This window comes from Macrobrachium nipponense, chromosome 5, assembly GCF_015104395.2.
Source record: "Macrobrachium nipponense isolate FS-2020 chromosome 5, ASM1510439v2, whole genome shotgun sequence".
Lineage (NCBI taxonomy): Eukaryota > Metazoa > Arthropoda > Malacostraca > Decapoda > Palaemonidae > Macrobrachium > Macrobrachium nipponense.
In genome coordinates, this window is record NC_061107.1 from 72,973,523 (window position 1) to 72,995,068 (window position 21,546).

General features: G+C 42.6%; 1 protein-coding gene across 2 annotated transcripts in view; it reads left to right on the forward strand.

Annotated features, from left to right (window-relative positions):
- Positions 1–6,629: 6,629 nt before the first annotated feature.
- The window catches only part of LOC135215406 (RNA-binding protein FXR1-like), a 196,816-nt gene continuing 181,899 nt past the window's right edge, over positions 6,630–21,546 (forward strand). For both annotated transcript variants that reach the window (XM_064250006.1, XM_064250007.1), the window contains exon 1: positions 6,630–6,772. In XM_064250006.1, the coding sequence (XP_064106076.1) occupies positions 6,722–6,772 (51 nt within the window). In that variant the 5' untranslated portion in view covers positions 6,630–6,721. The remainder of the gene's footprint in view (positions 6,773–21,546) is intronic.

A 21,546-nucleotide genomic window follows, 5' to 3' on the forward strand; every position in this document is an offset into this window, starting at 1 on the left:
TTAAACGCATATATATGACGCTTGTTCCTCTCTATACCTAGCTCTTGTGGCACATACATACACACACACACACACACATGCCTTCATTTGCACATAGAGAAATGCACATGAAGCCGTGTGGCATTCAAATTATCAGTATATAATATATATATATATATATATATATATATATCTATATATATATATATATATATATATATATATCTCTTTTTACTAAGAGGACACTGAAAACTGGATGGTACCTATCTAACGAAATAGTTTCAGTGTGGTCCCGTTAGTACTAATTGTACTAGTGCACAAAACAACTGAGGAAGTGATAAAGGTAATATATATATATATATATATATATATATATATATAATATATATATATATATATGGGGTCCTAATAGCTTCTGAGAATTTATAGCTAATGCAGTGACGATAGGTTACATCATAGGATATTCAAGTCAAGATTAAGTGACACATACAGACAAGCCAACCGCTTTGAACGCCCACCTGTATCACTCCTTGGATACTTCCTATATTACCAACAGAAAATTCTCAGCATCAACAAGTCGTAACGTATTGGATTGGACTAGATATTAACACGTGCTTAACAGTTTGCAAAATACTATCTAAGTTCTCCAGGCAAACACGTGACTGTGATTTTGAATATGAGACTAACATAAGTTCCTTCTTTGCTTTGTTTACCGTAGTCTTAGTTCTCACGCTCAGCTGCTCATGCAATAATTCATCTTGCTCTAAACGATCTAAGCTATTATATACCGTAAGCAACTTGAATAATATCTAAGTCAATGAAGACTCATTCTCTGAGCTGTATCTTGGGAGACCCTAGCTTCCAAAAGACGCTCCAGAGAGAGAGAGAGAGAGAGAGAGAGAGAGAGAGAGAGAGAGAGAGAGAGAGAGAGAGAGAGAGAGAGAGAGAGAGAGAGAAATTACTTTATTAAAGGCTTCGGAAGCTTTTTCTCAGAAAGGCTCCAGTATAGTTAATAAGTTCTCCAATATCTTAACTAGCAACTGAAAGTGGTCTCCCTGCTTGTAATAATAAAGTAAATCGTATGATCAAGAACACCGAAAACAGACCTATCTTTCGGTGGTCTCGGACTCTCGGTATACCTGTTTGAAACGCGGCCCACGCGTCTGGAAGTAGTAGTATAACTCCCAAGTCTCCATTGGAAGCCTCCCCAGCGAGCGGATTGATTACCTCTTTCTTCTTCTTCTTCTTCTAGGCTTAATCCTACACATCACTGCGTCTTTACTCCTGACAAGCCTTATACCATTCATTCTAAATTGCCAAAATAAGTCTAGAAATCTCTCTTAGACCATTTTATATAGTTGCCTGAGTGCAGTGTCTCATTCTAAAATCATTTGTTATTCTTCATTAGGATGGTTACTTACATTCCCCAAGAAGCCCAATCTCTCTCTCTCTCTCTCTCTCTCTCTCTGGACTATATGCAAGTTTCATATGGTCAGCAAGTTCACGCAAAATAACTTAACAGTCACTTCCATCATCAATGAACAGCCATCCTTACAGAGGAAACTAATCTTTGAATCGCACTGCCTTATTTCGAATGATATTAACATCACGGGCTATATTGAACAGTCACAAATACAAATATAATCCACGTACCTATCATTTAATTCTCTACACTTCCATATTATAGGACTAATACCTTTCATGGCCAGTAGTGTTGTTCATTTGCTTTAGTACTCATCCTTTCTTACCCATTCCCAAATGATAAGTTTAGATACACTTTAGGTTTATTTATAATCTATAAGAGTTTACCATAAAATCACTTCTCTTTGAATAGTCTCAAGGAAACGATTTCGTTTTCTCTTCTAAAAGGTCAGCCCCAAGGAAATATAGGTAGCAGGCTACTGCTCGATGATGATTATAATTGTATGATTGAAATGAGCTTATAAATAATTTACGAACTCTCCCATGAAGATCATATATGTTCACATCCTATGGTTAAAGATGTTTCTCATTTCAATCCAACTACTTGGTGTCTTGTGAACGCATGAACTACTCATACTCTATAGTCTCTTTCTCATGGGTAGTTTCTTTGTTTATGTTTTATTTATTTATTTATTTATTTATTTAGCATTTGTGGTTTCAGTCTGTCGCCTAGCTTATGCTTGAGTCCGTGGAATGGCTTGATTTGTGTAGATTTCCGTATATATGGTTCAATCTTATATCAGCAATAGATAATATGGCAGTGACTATACTGTTTTGTCTTTTGGGTTCATTCCAAACAGAAGGCATCTGTTCATGTAACTCGTCATTGATATCTAGTACACTTGAGCATAATAGATACCAGATTAAATTGTTTAGATAAATAAGTAAATATGCTTGATTCTGTCTCCAGTCTTACTGTCAAATCAAAGTGGGAAAGCAAGAAAACATTTTTTCTACAAACAAAAGCATACGATAGTACTATATAAAATTGGTACACACCACCTGTCTGGATCCAAGTCCCGTAAGTTCTAAACGAAGTAATGTCTACATATGCCAGTGATTTTAAGAATGCAAGTGCTATTCCCCTCTGCAGTTATCTTAAGAGTTCTGCAATAAAGTCCCTTTTTATTAAAGAAATTGGTCTTTATATAGTCCCTGAAGCTGATGTGACTTTTAGAAAAGTTAATAATACGCTTAACTTGAGAGCTGAAATTGACTTATACCTAAAATAATATGGTTTTTACGATGGATGTACTTTGAAAGCCTAAATTTCAATGATACACAGGTTGTTGAGACTTGAGCATCGCTAAAAAGACTGTGTTTACATTTAGTGTTAGGTTTGACTTGTAACTGTTGTTGATAGCAAGAATGAATTTTCGCGTCTCTCAGACACTGAGAAACATAAACTCGACGGGTTTGCATGTCTTAAAAGGACATTGGAACAGTGCACAAATGATACGTAACCCAGCAGCGTGTCTGCCTGGTGTCACAGAGGACTTTTACTTAGCTAATAGCTTATTTCCCGTGTGCAAATTCCTGAGATGTGGGCTAGTATTGCACCAGCCCCAGTTTTTTGGCCATGCCCCTAGGTTAGGTTAGCTTAGGTTCGTACAACTACAATAATTTGGTTGTGGGAAACATAATGACATTATTTTCAAGAAATTCTATGATTGGTTTTCAAGATATGGCGTTCCGCTTTACACAGGGAAAGTTCCCAATATTCGATTACATATCGAGAAAATGCTTCACCGTACCAGTGGAAGCGACTTCCATGGCAACAATATTGAATTGACACGAATTGAATATAGAATTTAGGCCAATGGCCAAGCACTGGGACCCGTGAAGTCATTCAGTTCTGAAACAGAAATGGGTGGCGATAAGTTTGAAAGGTAACAGAAAAACCTCACAGTTACACTATGAATCAATTGTTAAAATAGAATAAGAAAGGGGGTACAGTAAAAGGAACGAAAGGGGTTGCAGCTAGGGGTCGAAGGCACGCTGAGAAGAACCCTAAGCAATGCCTACAGCGCTCTGCATGAAGTGTACTGACAGCACTAAGCCGCTAATGGCTGCCATATTGTAGTTGGCCTTCGATCACGCTTGGAGAACTACAAAATGTAGCTACGACCAATAAATTGAGAAGGAAAACAAAAGTTACAGCGGAGATGACACTAAACGTAACCTTGTCCGACGGTCGGTATTCAATTCATGAATTAAAGAAGTGAAGGCGTATAGCAATTCCAGGAAATGTCAAAAGTGATAGGTAAAGGGGAGAACCCCTTGGGAGCTGAGAGCAGCAATATGTAATGGCCAAATGAGATAAAATTCTAAGAGTCAAGCGCTATAGAAGTCTTAGCTCGTCAAAAAAGGTGACAAGGTCTCAGATATCTCTCCCACTGAACTCCGATTACCTACACGTAAACTAAGATGCTTATAAATGGTTGTTTTATTTCACGAGATCTGCCATAATAATGAAACGAAATAGATTAAACATCATGTTTGGCCATGTCTCTCATGACGGGCAAAGAAACAGCGGAAGTTTGCCATGAATACCAAGTGCACTAATATAGGGCATTACTAACGTCTATAAATAAGATATCTAAATGTGGATGATTCAAAAGGGCGTTTACTTAATTATTATTACAATTATAATACCAGACTTCTGCAGGTTTCAATTATTTCCCGCCAAAACCATTCACAGAAAAAGTTACGATGCATAAGGCTTTACGCCGTGAAATGTTTCACTTGGCTATCCATTCAAAACTCGGATAAAAATTAAGTATTTTGACGTGCTTGGCGATAAAGAATATGTCTACGATCGTTTAAGGAGTAACAAAAATTGACAAGATAACAGATGAAGAATAAGAAGAAGAACGACTGAAGTCGTACAACTATCAAAGAAGGCCCAAGAAGAAGACTGCAGAGGTATGGCCATGTGCTGAGAAGGGATTAGACATTATGTAGGTAGGAGTGATGCAGATGGTGGTACTACCTACTGGGAGAGAGAAAGAGAGAGGAACACCGGTGAAGCGAAGGTGGATGAATGTATACAGATCTGCAAGACAAACAATTGTCACAGGACGATGTGCTAGACGGAGCCAGGTGGAGGAAACCTGTTAGAACATCGACCCCACATATAGACGTTAGAAAAGATGCAGAGAAAGAAGAGGGATAAAGAATATGCAAGTAAAATATTTTAAACAGCAGATATAGATAGCAATTACTAACGAAAGTATGACTACGCCTTGGAGCATGGTGGACAGGTAACCCAGATGCAAGACAGATTGGAATCGGAATATGATATTTAAGCCTGATGCCAAGCTCTGGGACCTATAAGGTCATTCAGCAATGAAAGTAACGGAAATTGACAATTAAAAGTTTTGAAAGGTGTAACAGGAGGAAAGCCTCAAAGCAGTTTGCACTGTGAATCAATTGTTGGGAGAGGGTGGAAAGTAAGATAGAAGGATATGCACGGAGGTACAGTAAAAGGAATGAAAGTGATTGCAGCTCGGGGCCGAAGGGACGTTGCAAAGAACTTTAAGTAATACCTACAGGTGCAGTAATGGTACTAACCCACTACGCAGAAACATGGGATAAATGGACTTTTTGTTATGTTTGTGGTAGTTATATGTTACTACCTTCATTTGCTATTGTAAATAGCTCCCTGTTTGGGTCAAAAGATCGGTTGTTGGTAGTGTATACCAGTCTCATCGGTGAATATCCGATGTAAAATGATATACATAAACGCAATCTTTCGCTGCGACTCAGCAAGAGTCACGGAAATAGATACCACAGATAAGAGTATAGACGACGCAATACATAATATATGCATATCACAGCTAAAAACAAGAAGGAATCGTATCTTATTACAAGAAGTAGAACTTAAATAATCGCAGTCTGTGAGGTCATTTATGTAGGATTCAATAACGTATATTATTGTTGTATACGTATCCGCTGCAATATTGTGCAATACCCATGAACTGAACACGTTCGCCGTAAGAGAATTTCCCGTATAGTCACGTAAGATAATCTTGCACTTCGGCGCCCGTGCGACGTTATACATATTTTTGCACTTACATAGCAGACATACATGACACTTTTGATCACAAGAAACTCAGAATATTCAATAAATTAACCCCTCTCCCCACCCAACGCACACACACACACAAACAGAAAATGTATTTGAAATTATTTAAATAGCACAGCTAAATTGTTTTTGTATGAAAACTAAAACCTGTTACCGACAAATAACGGCGGACTTTTATAAATCGAGCTAAGACCGATAGGCAGTAGGCTTCCGATATCACGTAAATTTGGTATGATAACGAAATAAATGTCCGTGGAACCAAAGGGATGTGGAGATTAGGTGTCCGGGAAGATTCTATGATTTAAGAGCCAGTTCGAAATCCTAATGACCCATGATGAAGAATACTACGTTATTCAATAAGATTAGACGCTATAACTGGCCAGTAAAACAGGTTATTTTTGATATATGATAAGCAGATCGGCAGCAAAATGAACGCAGAAGATGAATATAAAGCTTCTCATTTAATTCATTCTCTCCTTTGTGTTTAAGATGGCTTGATACCTGTAGGCTACAGGTCTTGCTCACAAAGCAGCCCTTATGATTCATTCGATGATGTGAAGACTGGTGGTGTGGATGTAGAATGTAGATGGATCTTTATTTTTAAGTCTTAACGTGGACTAAAAGAAAAAAAGACGCGCTTTTGACGATGAATCACGTATGCTTTACATTTCGCTAGTCAGAACTATCCACTCGATAGATATCACGCTTTATTATGCATAATATACGGAAGTGGGTATATTGCCCTGGGTATAATTATATCTCTCATTTACGTTCCAGACAAAATCTATTGCACACGATAGTGAGAATTACAATTTGAATTACAGCGAACGCGTCCGTAAGTTATTATAGGTAAGCTTGAAGTTTCTGATTGGTGGAAACTGCTTGTAGACCGTGCGGTGATTGGTGGAAGTTTAGTTAGTCATATTCTCGTACTCCACCACTAAATGATTCTCTTTGATATTTGACAAAGTGATGATCGAGTCGTTGATAAAATCGAAGTCAGGCATCAGAAATGATTAAAGTTTATTAAAAATGAGTAAATAAATAGATGTGGGTGATGGAAGTAGGAAAAAAACGCGGTAATTGGTTTGATTGTCGTGCGAGAACCGAGAACGAGAAGTTTTTCTCGCTCCAGAATACGCCTCGCTCCCATAATTCCCAGCCGGTATCAAGATGGACGAGCTGTATGTCGAAGTCTTGGGCCCTCATGGCGCCTATTATAAGGTATTTTCATCTTGCGTTACGCACCCGCAACTCCTAAGTGTTACGTAGCTGTGGCTGCTTTGTTCCTCTACCCGTCGGACGCGTGGAAAGGCCGAAATAAGCCTCGGAAATGGCGTGTAGTGGTGTCGATAAAGTCCAGCTGACCAGATGAAAATGTAAACAAAATGATGACATGCCCTTTGACATGCCCCGTCTCTTTAATATATCTCCGCTCACGGCGTTTCTCCTGAAGGGTTGAACGGCGCTCTCGCAGGGGAATCAGATGGGGCTTAGGTTTTACTTCGTAATGCCGAGGTCCTTTCGAAATGACCGACGTTGTTGGGTGTTGCATTTCGAAGGGTCGTTTCGTCGTCCAATGCTCAGGAGGTGGCTTCCGCTGTGCGTCAGTCGGAGATATTTTTTGTTACTATTTTAAGCAATTTTTAAAAAAAAGAAGGGACAGATGGACTTTCGGCGCTTGGAATTTGTGCGTCCGCTCTTCACGCTTTAATCCCGAGGCTGACCGCTGGCTAGGGTAAAACACCGTGACCACCTGTACGGTAGCGTGACCACTTCCCTACAAAATAGGGTAAACAACTGAGTGGACTACCTGGGCCAATCTTGCCCGCTCAATGACCCACCTTCCAGAAAAAGTACTTATAACTTGTCCTGACACCATAGATGGACACCAGTCACGAGTTGTCGGTCGTGGGAGCAACACCATGAGACCTCTACTTTCCTCTCGAAATAGGGTAGGGTAAACAATCATGGACGATCCACCATCCTCACGCTGGCCGGGTCTTATTCACTTAATATTTAATTGGTGAAACAAGAATACAATTACAACTCTAAGCATACCATTCAAAAGATTGAAGTTTTGTCAACATAATGTGATAGGGTAAAAAACACATGGCCTCGATCAACTCGACGACGATCACAGCATGCCATCCTCTGAAAAAGTACTTATAATGCGTCCTGACATGAGATGTGATGGGCATCAGTCTCGACTTGTTGGTGAGAGACGGAGCTAAAGACCTCTACTCTCCTTTCGAAGTAAGTATTTTCTCCAAAGTTAGAAATTAAGGCCAAATTTAAAGCAATAAACAGAGGGTAGTGAAAAGGGTGTCCAAAGCAGTGCAAATCGCACCAAAACTTTTTCAAAATTTTTACTTACGCTTAAATATTTTAGAAGATTGATGCCATCTCGGTGTTTACGGAGTCGCTTGTGTCAACAAACTTCCCATATCCTGCGATAAATCCGCACACCACTTTTACTCACAATAATCGGAACACGGTCCTTAACCACGACGTTTTCAAGGAAACTACTGGTTTGGTAGAAGACGACGACGAAGCGTGCATTAAGATAATTATTTAAATAAAAAGTAAAACATCAATATTTTGGTAGATCTAGGGTACCTATCCGCGGCGGGCCAGACTATGGCAGTTGCGATTTTTCAATGCAGTTTTACCTACTGAACAAGAATTTTACGTAATATTTATTCGGACGACTGTAATTAACCTCCAGGGGCCAGTACTAAAGGTAATACTTCAGAAGCACTCCGCACTGGATATTAAAATAAATAATCACCTACATGGAAAGAGCATGTGAAAAGCAATATAAAAAGTACAGGCAGTCCCCGGGTTACGACGGTGTTGGCTTACGACGTTCCGAGGTTACAATGCTTGTCAATAGATGTTATTTCCAGAGTTACTACGCATGTTCCAGGGTTACGACGCCTACAACGCTCATCTGGGAGATGAAATATGACACCGAAAATGCAAAATAATCAATATTTGAAGGTTTTTTGATGAAAAATGCCATAAGAATGCAGTTTACATAGTTTTCAATGCACCCAAAGCATTAAAAGTAAGGTTTTCTTAGGATTTTTGACGATGTTCCGGCTTACGACGATTTTCGGCTTATGACTTGTCTCAAAAATGGAACCCCCGTCGTAACCCGGGGACCGCCTGTATAGTCATTATATGAGAGATTAAACGGGGTGGAGTTAAATGAGCTTGATAAGTTTTTATTTTGAATTTTTCCTAGGGTAAAACATCACTGACTACCAACACTTATCATGCTGGATGGGTCTTATTCACTCAATATTTAATTGGTGAAACAAGAATACAATTACAACTCTAAACATACCATTCAAAAGATTGAAGTTTCGTCAACATAATGTGATATGAAAGCCCCATACGAACTAAAATAAGCATGTGACGCTCTTCGTAAAATATGTTTTCAAGGCAGTTTTGAAATCCAATACGGCAGCTACCGTGTGGATGGAAGGTTCTGGTCAGTGACGGACACCATCTTTCCCAGCCTTCCCAGCACTCATTTGAACAATGTTAGCGTATATATGTAACTTTTATTGATCTTACTCAAGATTGCAGTTGTAATCAGCACAATAAAACTACCTTTTGTTGCCTATATTAGTGAAAGTATTTAACTTGTTATTCCCGGGGTCATGGTTTGAACTGAATTCATTTTTACCTTGTAATCGGTGGTTTTTATCCTTACTGCCAACACAACTGAAACTCCACAGTGCTTATTTGATTGTTATTATACACAATTTGGTCTCGATTCACTCCACATTGCACTTTAAACAAGTTGCTGTTCCTGGTTCCTAAGCGCGCACACCACGAACACAGTTACGAACAGCAGACGACGAAACTGCAGTTTTATTACCTAAATTGTTTATTTTACTTGTTATTTAGTTCAACTTTACTTCATTATTTAAAAATGTTAATTTAATTCATGTCTATTATCCCTTTTTTGCAACCAAATTACCCCGAAAAATTTCAGATATTTCTAAAGTAGATACAATCCAATGTTTCTAACCTTTTCGTACATCTGGCTGCCGAAATCCATAGAGGAACTGACTACGGATAAGTGGATTATTTTTTATTTTTTATTTTTTTTTTTTTTGCAAGCACTTTTCATTAATTTAAGTCTACTATATTAATATTTTGATTTTCTTTAATAACTGTATGCCAGAAATAAATGTAACCTTTAATGTTTGCATGCTAAGAATGGCAAAATCATCGTTGCCACATTAGTGGAGCTTCACACATACGCGATGCATTATTATAAACTGTTTCCATGAATTCTAGTCATCATAGTAATGCAATAATGATAAAATTGCTTGAATATTTATGTATATATACTTCCAATACATAGCCTAATTTCACCAATTTCCACATTTTGTGTAAGTCTTATACCCAGTTTGGAGGGTGAACACATACCAATTGGCAACAGAGAGAGAGAGAAAGGAAGGCGAAGAAGGACGGGTGGCGGTGGAGGGGGGGGAGGGTAGGTAGAGTTTTTTACGTGTGTTCGTATCCATTTCTGGATAATGGAGTTATTGTCTCTTGGTACAAGGATAAGTGTCGTTATCCTTTACGATTGATTCATGATACCCTTATAAATTACGGTAGTGGGTGTAATACACTATAGCAAAATCTCGTTCTGATACGAGTGTTCGTTACAGAAATATTGCCAAAAAACCCGCTTGCACTGTCTCTGAAACCCATAGTAGGTATGCTGCTTAGTTGTCAAGTTTTTTGTAATAAAGTATTTTTTACAAGCTAGCTATTGTATAAATTTGTATTTTTCTCAATCAAAACATATGCTCCTCAATGCTAACTTTATTCTTTTCACGACTTTCTGGTCATTGCAAATTCGGCCCCATTCATTTCATATGGTGCGAAAACAGACAGAGGCCCGGGAAGTGAAAGCGATTTCGTCACACTACGGCGGTAATCCGGCAGTAAAACATCTTCATATATCCAAGAAGTAAATAATAAAGATATATATGCGCATTACGATTTTAACAATTACATGAATAGCTGATAACAATCTGCATGAATAACTAGTAAACTGTTCTGCAAGAAAGTTGAGTATTGCAATTCATTTACAATAGGTATGAAAGTCAAGATGTCGTGACTTCATAATACAGGACTTAAAAGAACGTTCTAATTCCGAAAAATAATTACTTAAATTTGAGTCAGAATACAGTTACTTTTTCAATAATTAATATTTTTAAATTAATCATCATAAATATGTAAATTATTGATGTTTTACTATTTTTTAAAATAATTACCTAGTGCACGCTTTGTCATCGTCTTCTACCAAAACAGTAGTTTCATACAATCAACTTACCTGTCAGATATATACATAGCTAAGACTCCGTCGTCCCCGACAGAAATTCAAATTTCGCGGCACACGCTGCAGGTAGGTCAGGTGATCTACCGTCCTGCCCTGGGTGGCAGGATTAGGAACCATTCCTGTTTTCTATCATATTTTTTCTGTCGCTTGGAATGTAAACAACGTTTGCAGTTCCTCCTGACTTGATTTTTGGATTTCATCGCCATCGATCTTCTGGGCTATCTTTTGCAGACCATTTCCACGACACTCTCATATCGCATAGAGCATCGAGAATCTCTTTTTTCGCTCCTATTCGCGTTAACAAAGAGATCCTTCTCGATCGACGATAATAACTGTTAACATGTTTAACATTTATTGGGAAGAGTTGTGAGAAGACGAACAGGCTTCCTATAGACTGCTTCCTTTTCCTACTTCTCCCCCGATTGAAGATGACGTGGGAAAAGCTTCAAGGAAGATTATCTTGCCAGTACAAGAGCAACTGGCCTCTTTGGTGGGAGTGTTAGCGCCTCGTAGGAAGGACGTTGCGCTTCCAATCAAGAAGTCTCGTCCTCTCTCCCCTGCGAAGCGAGAGGCGTCATGCAGACGTGAAGCTTCCAAACATATCGCAGAGGCTTCGGTTTCGAGAGCGAGATCGGGAGAATCTTACGGAAGACACGTAACGCCAGAGAGACGTGAGACGTCGTCAAGACATGAATAGTCATTTAAAGCTGCTTTTAGACGCGAGGCTCCAACCAAAATTTTGGCGCCAGTTAGGACGCCTTTTGAGAGCGAAGCGTCTTCCAGGCGCGAGGCGTCATCCAGACGTCAGCAGCCACACAAACGGGAGGCGTCAGCCAGGACGCTTGGCTGACTAGAGCGTCATCCAAGCGGGAAGCGTCATCCATTTATGGAGAGAAGCCTGGGCTGTTGGCGCCTTCCAGGACTATTAAAGCGGGGAAGAGGAAGGAATATCATTCCCTTAGCCCCTCTCCTTTTAGGAGTTTGTCTCCTCCAGAGGAAAGACCTTTACTGAATTAGCAACGGAGACTCATCTAGACCCCGAGTTAGAAGTAAACTCGGAGGAGGAGTTTCAAGGAAGAGAAGGACTGTCGAACTATAATGTTTTGACAGCCTTGCTTCTAGAGGAGTATGGAGACGACTTGACTCCTGCCTCTCCTCCTTCTCCGCGCTCTCTTTTCTCGAGTGCAAAGACGAAGAAATCTTCGTTTTTTTCTTAGAATGAAGCCCGCCATTTGAAGAAGGTGTTAGTTAGAACGGTCTTCTGCATGCCTCCAGCGAGACTAGCTGGTAAAAGAGGCATTTGATATCAGACGGGAGAGAATAGGGGTATTTCTCTTCCGTCTACGTCAGAAGCGGACTTTTCGACCTTAGTTGAGCGCGTTCTTCCGTAGACAAGGTTTGAACTCTGCCCGTATAACTTGGGGCATTTCAGAACTGGACCATCTCCTCAAGGGACTCTTTCATGTATTGGAAGTTTTCAACTTCTTAGATTGGTCCCTTGGGGTGATGTCCAAGAAAGCCCATGATTCTGAAGGACTCGAACCAGAAGTCCTTCTGTGTATTTTGTCTTGTATAGACAAAGCGGATCAGGATGGCTCTGTTGAGATCTCCTCTTTGTTTGGAGCAGGTCTTCTTAAAAAGAGGACAGTATATAGTGTCTTTTTAACCAAAGCGGTCTCCCACGCTCAGAGGGCAGCGCTTCTGTACTCGCCTTTGTCTGACTTTTTGTTCCCTTCTCAGTTAGTGAAGGACATTTCTCGTTCATTAACTGAGAAGGCGACTCAAGACCTTCTGACACAGTCAGTAAGGAAGAAGAAACCTGCAGACAGCCCCAAGAACACTGTCATTGTCTGATGAGGAGAAAGACCGGGCCGGGCCTACAACCTGACACAGATGCGCTAGATGCGAACATATAGGACAGATAAGAGTGTCCGATGTGGACATTGCCAGACATCCTCGAGACTCTACCAAGCTCGAAGCTCCGGCAAGTGGGGAGGAGCCACCCAGGCGCGAGGCGCCAGGCAGGCGCGAGGTACCAGCCAGCGGCGAACTCCAGGCAGGCGCAAGGCGCCACTCCCAATCAACCCGGGCGCGAGACGGCCAGCCAGGCGCGAAAGCTCCAGGCAGGCACAAAGCGCCAACCTGGCGCGAAACGCCAGCCAGGCGCGAGGCGCCAGGCAGGCACAAAGCGCCAACCTGGCGCGAGACGCCAGCCAGGCGCGAGGTGCCAGCCAGCCGCGAGGTGCCAGCCAGCCGCGAAGCTCCAGGCAGGCGCAAGGCGCCACTCCAACCAGGAGCTAGACGCCAGCCAGGCGCAAGGCGCCAGGCAGGCGCGAGGCGCCAGGCAGACACAAAGCGCCAGCCAGGCGCGAGGCGCCAGCCAGGCGCGAGCAGCCAGCCAGGCGCAAGCCAGGCTCTAGGCGCGAATCTCCAGCTAAGACGCGAAACGTCATCCAGATGCGAGGCGCCAGTCAAGCGAAAGGTACCAGACAAGCGCTAGGCGCCAACCAAGAGCGAAGCACCAGCCATGCGCGAGGTTCCTGCCAGGCTTCAGGCTTCAGTCGGGTGAGATCCATTTCAAGAAAGCCCTGGTCTTCTTTGAAACATGGAGATCTCCTAAGCACTTCATTAGTGACTTGATTCCTTCAAACAGCTGAGAATTAAAAGCGCAGGAAGTGCGCGCTTTTGCAAATTCTTGTTCTTTACATAACAATATGTCATATAAGACATATTAGCTGTGTTGTACGGTAGAGGCAACTCTGTGTTGACTTCTCATTACACAAAGGATGTCAAGTTAACCTACGAGAGATCCTTCTCTTTTGGTTTATACGTTTCTGCGGATACGTTACTGGGATAAGGAGCCGACACTGATCCTTAACTTTGAGTTAAAGTTTTTTTAACTTAGTGAAATTATTGGGGTTTTTGAAAGGAGTGTGGGGATAACTCTTTCCAATTTGAGCGCGAACCCTCGTGTTAGGATCAGGTGATCGGGATCGGTGTTGCGCTCCTTCATAAGGTGTATTGTCATATAAGTGGATCAGCACCCATTGACAAAGTCCTTTCAGGCTCTGCCGAGTAAGTGGATAAGACCCCTTCGGCAGACCCACAAGAACTCTTGGCCATAGATCACATATCTCGCTAAAGTTTCTTGAGGTGATGCCAGACTATGGGCAAACACCCACGAAGTCTACCACCTATCAGGTAGGAACCAAGGTTTTATTTATACCTACAACATATGTTGTTTACCTGTCTATTCCATATATAGCTTGTCTCTTACCTCCACGAAGGGTGCCAATCAGCTATGTATATATCTGACAGGTAAGTTGATTGTATGAAAATGATATTGTTATGATACAATAAAGTTTCATACATACTTACCTGGCAGATATATACGATTAGGGCCCACCCAGCCTCCCCGCAAGGAGACAGGTGGAAGAGAAAAAATATGATAGAAAACAGGAATGGTTCCTAATCCTGCCACCCAGGGCAGGACGGTAGATCACCTGACCTACCTGCAGCGTGTGCCGCGAAATTTGAATTTCTGTCGGGGACGACGGAGTCTTAGCTATGTATATATCTGCCAGGTAAGTATGTATGAAACTTTATTGTATCATAACAATATCATTTTATTTAAAAACGTTCTGGCCAGGGACCCTGTTACGATTGTTGTGATGAAAGTGCCCCAGCGTCTGTAGGTACAAGTGGTGTGCGGATTTATCACAGGAAATGGGAAGTTTGTTGACACAAGCAAACATTGAGATGGCGTCAATCTTCTAAGTTATTTAAGCGTAAGTAAAAATTTCGAAAGCTTTTTGGTGAAATTTGCACTGCGTTGGCCACCTTTTTCACTACCCTCTGTTTAAAGCTTTAAATTTGGCCTTAATTTGTAACTTTGGAGAGAATACTTACTTCGAAAGGAGAGCAGAGGTCTTTAGCTGCGTCTCTCACCAACAAGAAGTTGCGACTGATGAACATCTCCGGTGTCAGGACGCGTTATGAGTACTTTTTCGGAGGGTGGCCATCTGTGACCGTTGGTGTGGTGGGCCAGTCCATGCAGTTGTTTACCCTTAACATAGCTGTGCGTACAGGTGGACAGTGTACCGTTGTGTGGTCAATTTCCCAAAAAGTAACTTTAGGATTTACAGTATCCTGAATTAGACGCCAGTCATAACCCAACCTCTATGGTAAACAACCGAGTGGACTAGCTGCAGCCACCTTAACCCTGTTCGGACTTGCCTTCAGAAATAGTACTTTTAACACGTCCTGACACCGGAGGTGGACACCAGTCACGAGTCGTCAGTCGTGGAAGCAACACCTCGAGACCTCTACTTTCTCCTTGAAATAAGTGTTTTGTACATTCAACTTCCCTGTCAGATATATACTTAGCTATAGACTCCGTCGTCTATAGCTAAGTATATATCTGCCAGGTAAGTATGTACAAAACTTTATTGTATCATAACAATATAATTTTTCTCCCAAAGTACAAAATAGTAATGTCATAATTTGAGATTAAAGAGAGGTTAATGAAAGTCTAGCCGTGTGCAGTGCTGACTTATCTCCATGACGCTTTTGAAATTGTTACCTGAAACGCCGTACGTGTAGAAGGTTGACACCATCTCGATGTTTGCGGAGTCACTTGTGTCGACAAAATTCCTGTATCCTGTGCTAAATCTGCACACCACTTGTACCCATAGACTCTGCGACACTTTCTTCACAACGATCTTAAACGACGATGGTGTTTATACTTGTGACTGGAGAAACCTGGTGATTGTTCAGGAAGAAGAAGTGTGTGCTAGTTAACATTTAAATAATTAGTCAAACGCCATAATAAGTTTGTGAATTGCATAAATTTATTACGTATTCATGATAATTTATTTGAAAATATTTGTAGTTGTAAAAGTAACCAGTTTCCAGATAAATTTCAACGTGTTGTTCACGCTTTCCTAATTTTTTTATCACTTGCCAATTGGTTTTTGTTTACCCTCCAAACTTGGGATGAGATTTGCACAAAACCGTAGAAATAACTGAATGTAACGTATCTATTTGTAATATATATTCATAAATATTAGAGCAATTTTATCATTTTTGCATTATTAAGACATCTAGAATTCATGGAAAAAGTTTGTTAGGACATCAGCGTATGTGTCAAGTTCCACTAAATTGGTATTGGTGACTTGCTATTCCTGGCACACAAACATTCAAGGTTATATGTATTTCAGACGTACAATTATTAAAAATTAAAAAATAATTTTGTTCCGATACGTATACAAACCCTCGGACCTTTAACCCTCTTACGCCGAAGCCCTAAAAATCAAAACCTCTCCCGTATGCTGGGGCCGGTTTGGAGTAAGCGCGGAAGCGGAAAAAATAATTTTTTCAAAAAATCACAGCGCGTTTAGTTTTTTAAGATTAAGAGTTCATTTTTGGCTCATTTTTTTGTCATTGCTTGAAGTTTAGTATGAAACCATCAGAAATGAAAAATAATATCATTATCATGAGTAAATATGTAATGCGATATATGGTAGCGAAAAAAAAAATTCATACATAATTGTATTCAAATCACGCTGTGCAAAAAACGGTCAAAGCTAACGAGTTACTTTTTTTTTCATTGTATTGTACACTAAATTGCAATCATTTTGATATATAATACATAGTAAAACAATAAAAGCAACACCGGAAAAATATTATCACAAAATGATGTACGAATTCGTAATGAGAGGATGTAAAAAATTTTCAAAAATTCACCATAAATCTAAATATTGTTCTAGAGACTTCCAATTTGTTTCAAAATGAAGACAAATGATTTAATATTACGATACTGTAAGAGATTTAGATTAGAATTGCAGATTTCGACCATTTCGGACGAGTTAAAGTTGACCGAATGTCGAAATTTTTATATATTTTATATGCACATATTTCGAAGATGGGAAAAGCTACGACCTTCAATTATTTTTTATTGTATTCTTCATGAATTTGCGCACATTTTGATATATGAAACTCTATAAAACGGCTAATATGAAAAGTAGCAAATATTAGGATAATGCGATGTACGCATTTCGGAGACTTGCGGCCACGAATCGGCGCGCGGAGGGAAGTTGAATATATTTTTCAAAAATTCACCATAAATCACAATTTGTTCATGCCACTTACCTGACAGATATATATATAGCTGTATTTTCTGAAGTCCGACAGAATTTCAAAACTCGCGGCACACGCAGTGGGCGGCCAGGTGGTAGTACCCATTCCCGCCGCTGGGAGGCGGATATCAGGAACCATTCCCATTTTCTATTCATATTTTTTTCTGTCGCCGGTCGGTAAACAACTGTTTACAAACCTCTGCTCAGGATTTTTTGGAATTGACTCGCTTTTAAGTATCTGATTGGTTTTTTGGTATTGAATTGGATTGTTGGATTGGCATGCGCGATAGAAAGTTTTGAAACCTTTTGTTTTTGACTTTGGATTGGCTTTTCTGTAAACGTGATGTCTGGATCAAGTGCTGTGAGTTTCAGAGTGTGTGTGAGGACTGATTGTAAGGTGAGGCTACCGAAAGCATCGGTAGACCCCCACACAGTATGTATGAGTTGTAGGGGGCATAATTGTTTGGTGGATAATCGGTGCAATGAATGTGAGAGATTGACCGATGATGATTGGAGAGTATATGAGTCCTATCGCCTTAAATTGGAACGCGATAGGATCAGGAGGTCTTCCTCCAGGAGTGGTTCTACCAAAGGTAAGGCTAATATCTCTCCTGTATTAACACCTGTAGAGTTTGCATCTCCTAAACCTGTGTTGCCTTCGGGCTCTGATTCTGTGTCGGGAGAAGCTAATGCTCTCTCTCTTATTTTTGGAGTCTCTACGCACTCTGGAGACCAAAGTGAAAGCCTTGGAAACTGGCTCTGTTCAAGTGTGTGATCGTGCCCCTAGTGTTTGTGGAGGGGGCGTCAGATCGGCCCCATAATGCCTCTAGGCCTAGACCTCTATCGGACTCCCAAGACTCAGGGAGAGGGTATGTCGAAAGCCGCAAGAGGGTTACGGGGGCTCCCCACCGATCTGGCGTCCCTTCGGCAGGCCTTGTTGCAAAGTCCCAGGCTGCCAAGGAGCGCGCACGAGCGCGCGTCCTGAGGATTGCTTTTCGTCCTCCGAAGCGTCCTCGTCCCCCGCGCAAGGGGTGGATGAGCTCTCGGAGAGACTCTCGTCCTCTGTAAAGGACGTTTCGTGTTGAGGACGCTTCACGTCCTGTATCGCCGCTTTCGTCGGAGGATGCTATGAACGCTTTTCCGCCTCAGAAAAGGGGTAGATCTCCTCCGATGAGGACGCTGGGTTGCGTGCACAGGCGCGTCTCCCTGAGAAGCAGGTAGCTGTACCTGTGAGAAGGAAGGAGGCGTCCCCTCGCCCTCGTCTCTCGCAGGATCAGTCCTGCTCCCTCTGTTCGTTCCTCTCCAACGAAGAACATTCTTTTTCCTTTCAGGACCAGCTATCGACGCTTATGGCTCAGAGGACTCGCCCAGCAGCAGTCGAGCCTAAGCGAGGAAGGAGCCTTAGACTGCCCGTCAAGAGGACGAAGCAGTCTCCTTCTCCCTCTCCTACTTCGTCTCGTTCGCCGATCGCGTCTCCTTCGGCGATTCGCCGATCTCGTTCGTCCTCTAGGAAGACGTTGCTTCAGGACGCTTTTGAAGACGCTCGGCAGGACGCTCAGCACGACGTTCGACAGGACGCTCGTCAGGACGCTCGTCAGGACGTTCGGCAGGACGTTCGGCAGGACGCTCGTCAGGACGCTCGGCAGGACGCTCGGCAGGACGTTCAGCAGGACGTTCAGCAGGACGCTCTTCAAGACGCTTTTGGGGACTCCGACCAAGAAGAAGTCGTACCCCAAGACGCTGGTTTGTGCGCACAGGCACGTATTCCGGTTAACATGTCTTCCCTTTCGTGTAAGAAACGTAAGGACGCTTCTCTGGCAAGTGAGGCTGCCTCGGGTGTAGCTAAGGACGCTTGTCGCCGTCAGGACGCTCTACCTACTTCAAGTGGTAAGCGCCACAAAGAAGACAGCCTAAATAAGGCTTCATCCAGTAAGAATAGGGGGCCTTTGATTAAGACAAGACCCGACATTCGTACGCCCTCTCCGGACAGGCGGTCTCCTCTTCCGATTAGAGAAGAAGGAGAGCTGAGTAGTTCGGCTGACTCGGTTGAAGAGGAACCTTCTGCTGCCCCTTCAATCTCAGATTATAAAGTTCTCGTGCGGCTGTTGCGTTCGTCCTTCGAGGACAAGTTTCAGCCTGCAGCTCCCAAGTCTCCTCCTTCGCAGTTTTCATCCTCTAAGACTGGTAAGACTCCGGAGTTTGTTGAGATGAAAACTTCGCTCTCCACTAAACGGGCGTTCAAGAAACTCCAAGATTGGATGGTACGAAGGAGAGATCAAGGCAAGACGACTTTCGCATTGCCTCCAGCTAGACTCGGCGGAAAAGGGGGTATTTGGTATAAGACCAAAGAAGAAGTGGGGGTTCGAATCCCTTCTTCAGCACAAGGAGATTTCTCCAGCTTGGTGGATTCTCAAGAGGAGGTCTCTTTTAATCCACTGCTAAAGTGACCTGGACCTCTACGGAGACGGACCATCATTTGAAGGATCTGCTCCGGACTCTTGAAGTTTTCAACTTCCTTGACTGGTGCTTGGGAGTTCTGGATCTGCAAGCGAGAAGCCCAGAATCTCTCAGTCTGGGGGAGCTGTCCAGCGTGTTAGCATGCATGGACAAAGCCGTCAGGGATGGTTCGGAGGAGATCGTCTCTCATTTTGGAACGGCCTTATTGAAGAAGAGAGCTTTGCTGTGCAATTTCACGGCTCGTTCAGTTACTCCAGCTCAGAAAGCGGATTTGCTTTTTTTTCCTCTTTCGAACCATCTCTTCCCCCAGACTTTAGTAAAGGACCTGACTAGCAGTTTGCAAGAGAAGGCAACGCAGGACCTCTTAGCCAGTCTTCAAGACGTTCGCAGTACCTTCAACTTCTTCAGCTTTTGTTCGACCGCCGAAGAAGGTTAAGCCCTTTCGTGGGGCTCCCCCCTCGAGAGCAGCTCCTCGAGGGAGAGGTTTTTCACGAGGAAGAGCTTCCTTTAAATCAAAGCCTTCCAAGTGAGAAGCATGTCCTTCAGACACCAGTCGGAGCCAGACTGAAGTTTTTTGCGGGAGCGTGGAGAGAGAGAGACACGGACTCTTGGTCCCTCAAGATCGTGGAGCAGGGGTACAAGATCCCCTTTTTAGATCTTCCTCCTCTTTCTACGACTCCCAGAGACCTTTCTCATCCTATCAGGGAGAGAAGAAGCAAGTGTTATTCGATCTTCTTCAACAAATGATCGAGAAAAGAGCGGTGGAACAAGTCGTGGACCTGGGGTCTCCAGGTTTTTACAACAGGATTTTCCTAGTACCGAAGCAGTCGTCAGGTTGGCGTCCAGTTCTAGATGTAAGCAGGCTCAATCTTTTCGTTGAAAAGACCAAATTCACGATGGAGACGCCTCATTCTGTTCTGGGAGCCTTGAGACCGGGCGACTGGATGGTGTCCTTAGACTTGCAGGACGCGTACTTTCACATCCCGATCCACCCTCTTTCAAGAAAGTATCTAAGGTTTGTCTTAGACAAAAAAGTGTGCAGTTCAGAGCTGTGTCGGCCTGACCACGGCTCCAATGGTGTTCACCGTAGTCATGAATGTCGAGGTGCTACACTCGGTCGATAAGGATCCCTGGTCTCGACGACTGGCTGATCAGAGCGTGTCAGAGAGAAAAGTGTCAAGACTTCAGTTTCTTTAGCCCTAGCAAAGTCCCTGACTTCTTGTCAACCTCGAAAATTGCATGCTGACCCCGACAAAGTCCTCGTGTATCTGGGGATTCAGATGGTTCAGTGGCTTTTCGAGCGTTTCCGTCCCCAGGAACGTCAGCTCTAGATTAGAAAAGATCTCGGCCTTCTTAGGGGAAAGACTTGCTCGGAGGGAATGGATGAGTCTGCTGGGAACCATTTCCTCGCTAGAAAGGTTTGTGTCTTGAAGGACTTGCACCTCAGCGTCCCTCTCAGTTTTTCCATTGCGGACGAGTGATGCAGACGATGCTCATGCCCATATTAGGAATATCTCTTCCTATTAAAGAACCATCTAGATGGTGGTTCGACCCTCAGAAGCTACAGTGGAGGGCGGTGTCCCTAAGTCTTCTGAGGCCCCGACCTATGTGTTGTTCTCCGACGCTTCCATCACGGGCTGGGGAGCAACACTAGGAGGGAAGGAAGTGTCAGGCTCCTGGGGAGGGGAACAGGTAGCCTGGCACATAAATGTCAAAGAGCTTGCAGCAATCTTTCTGTTTCTGCAGTTCTTCGAAAGGAGTTTGAAGAACAAGATTGTTCAGGTAAACTCAGACAATACCACAGCACTCGCTTATTTGAAAAATCAGGGAGGAACACCACTCCAGAACTTTGTTTTTCCTGGCGAGGGAGATTCTGCTGTGGGCGAAGAGAAGAAAGGTGACGATCCTGAGACGAGGTTCATTGCAGGAGTGCAAAACGTCAGGGCCGATCTTCTCAGTCGTCGGGAACAAATCCTACCGACGGAATGGACCTTAAACAAAGACGTGTGTCGAGACCTTTGGAGGTTGTGGGG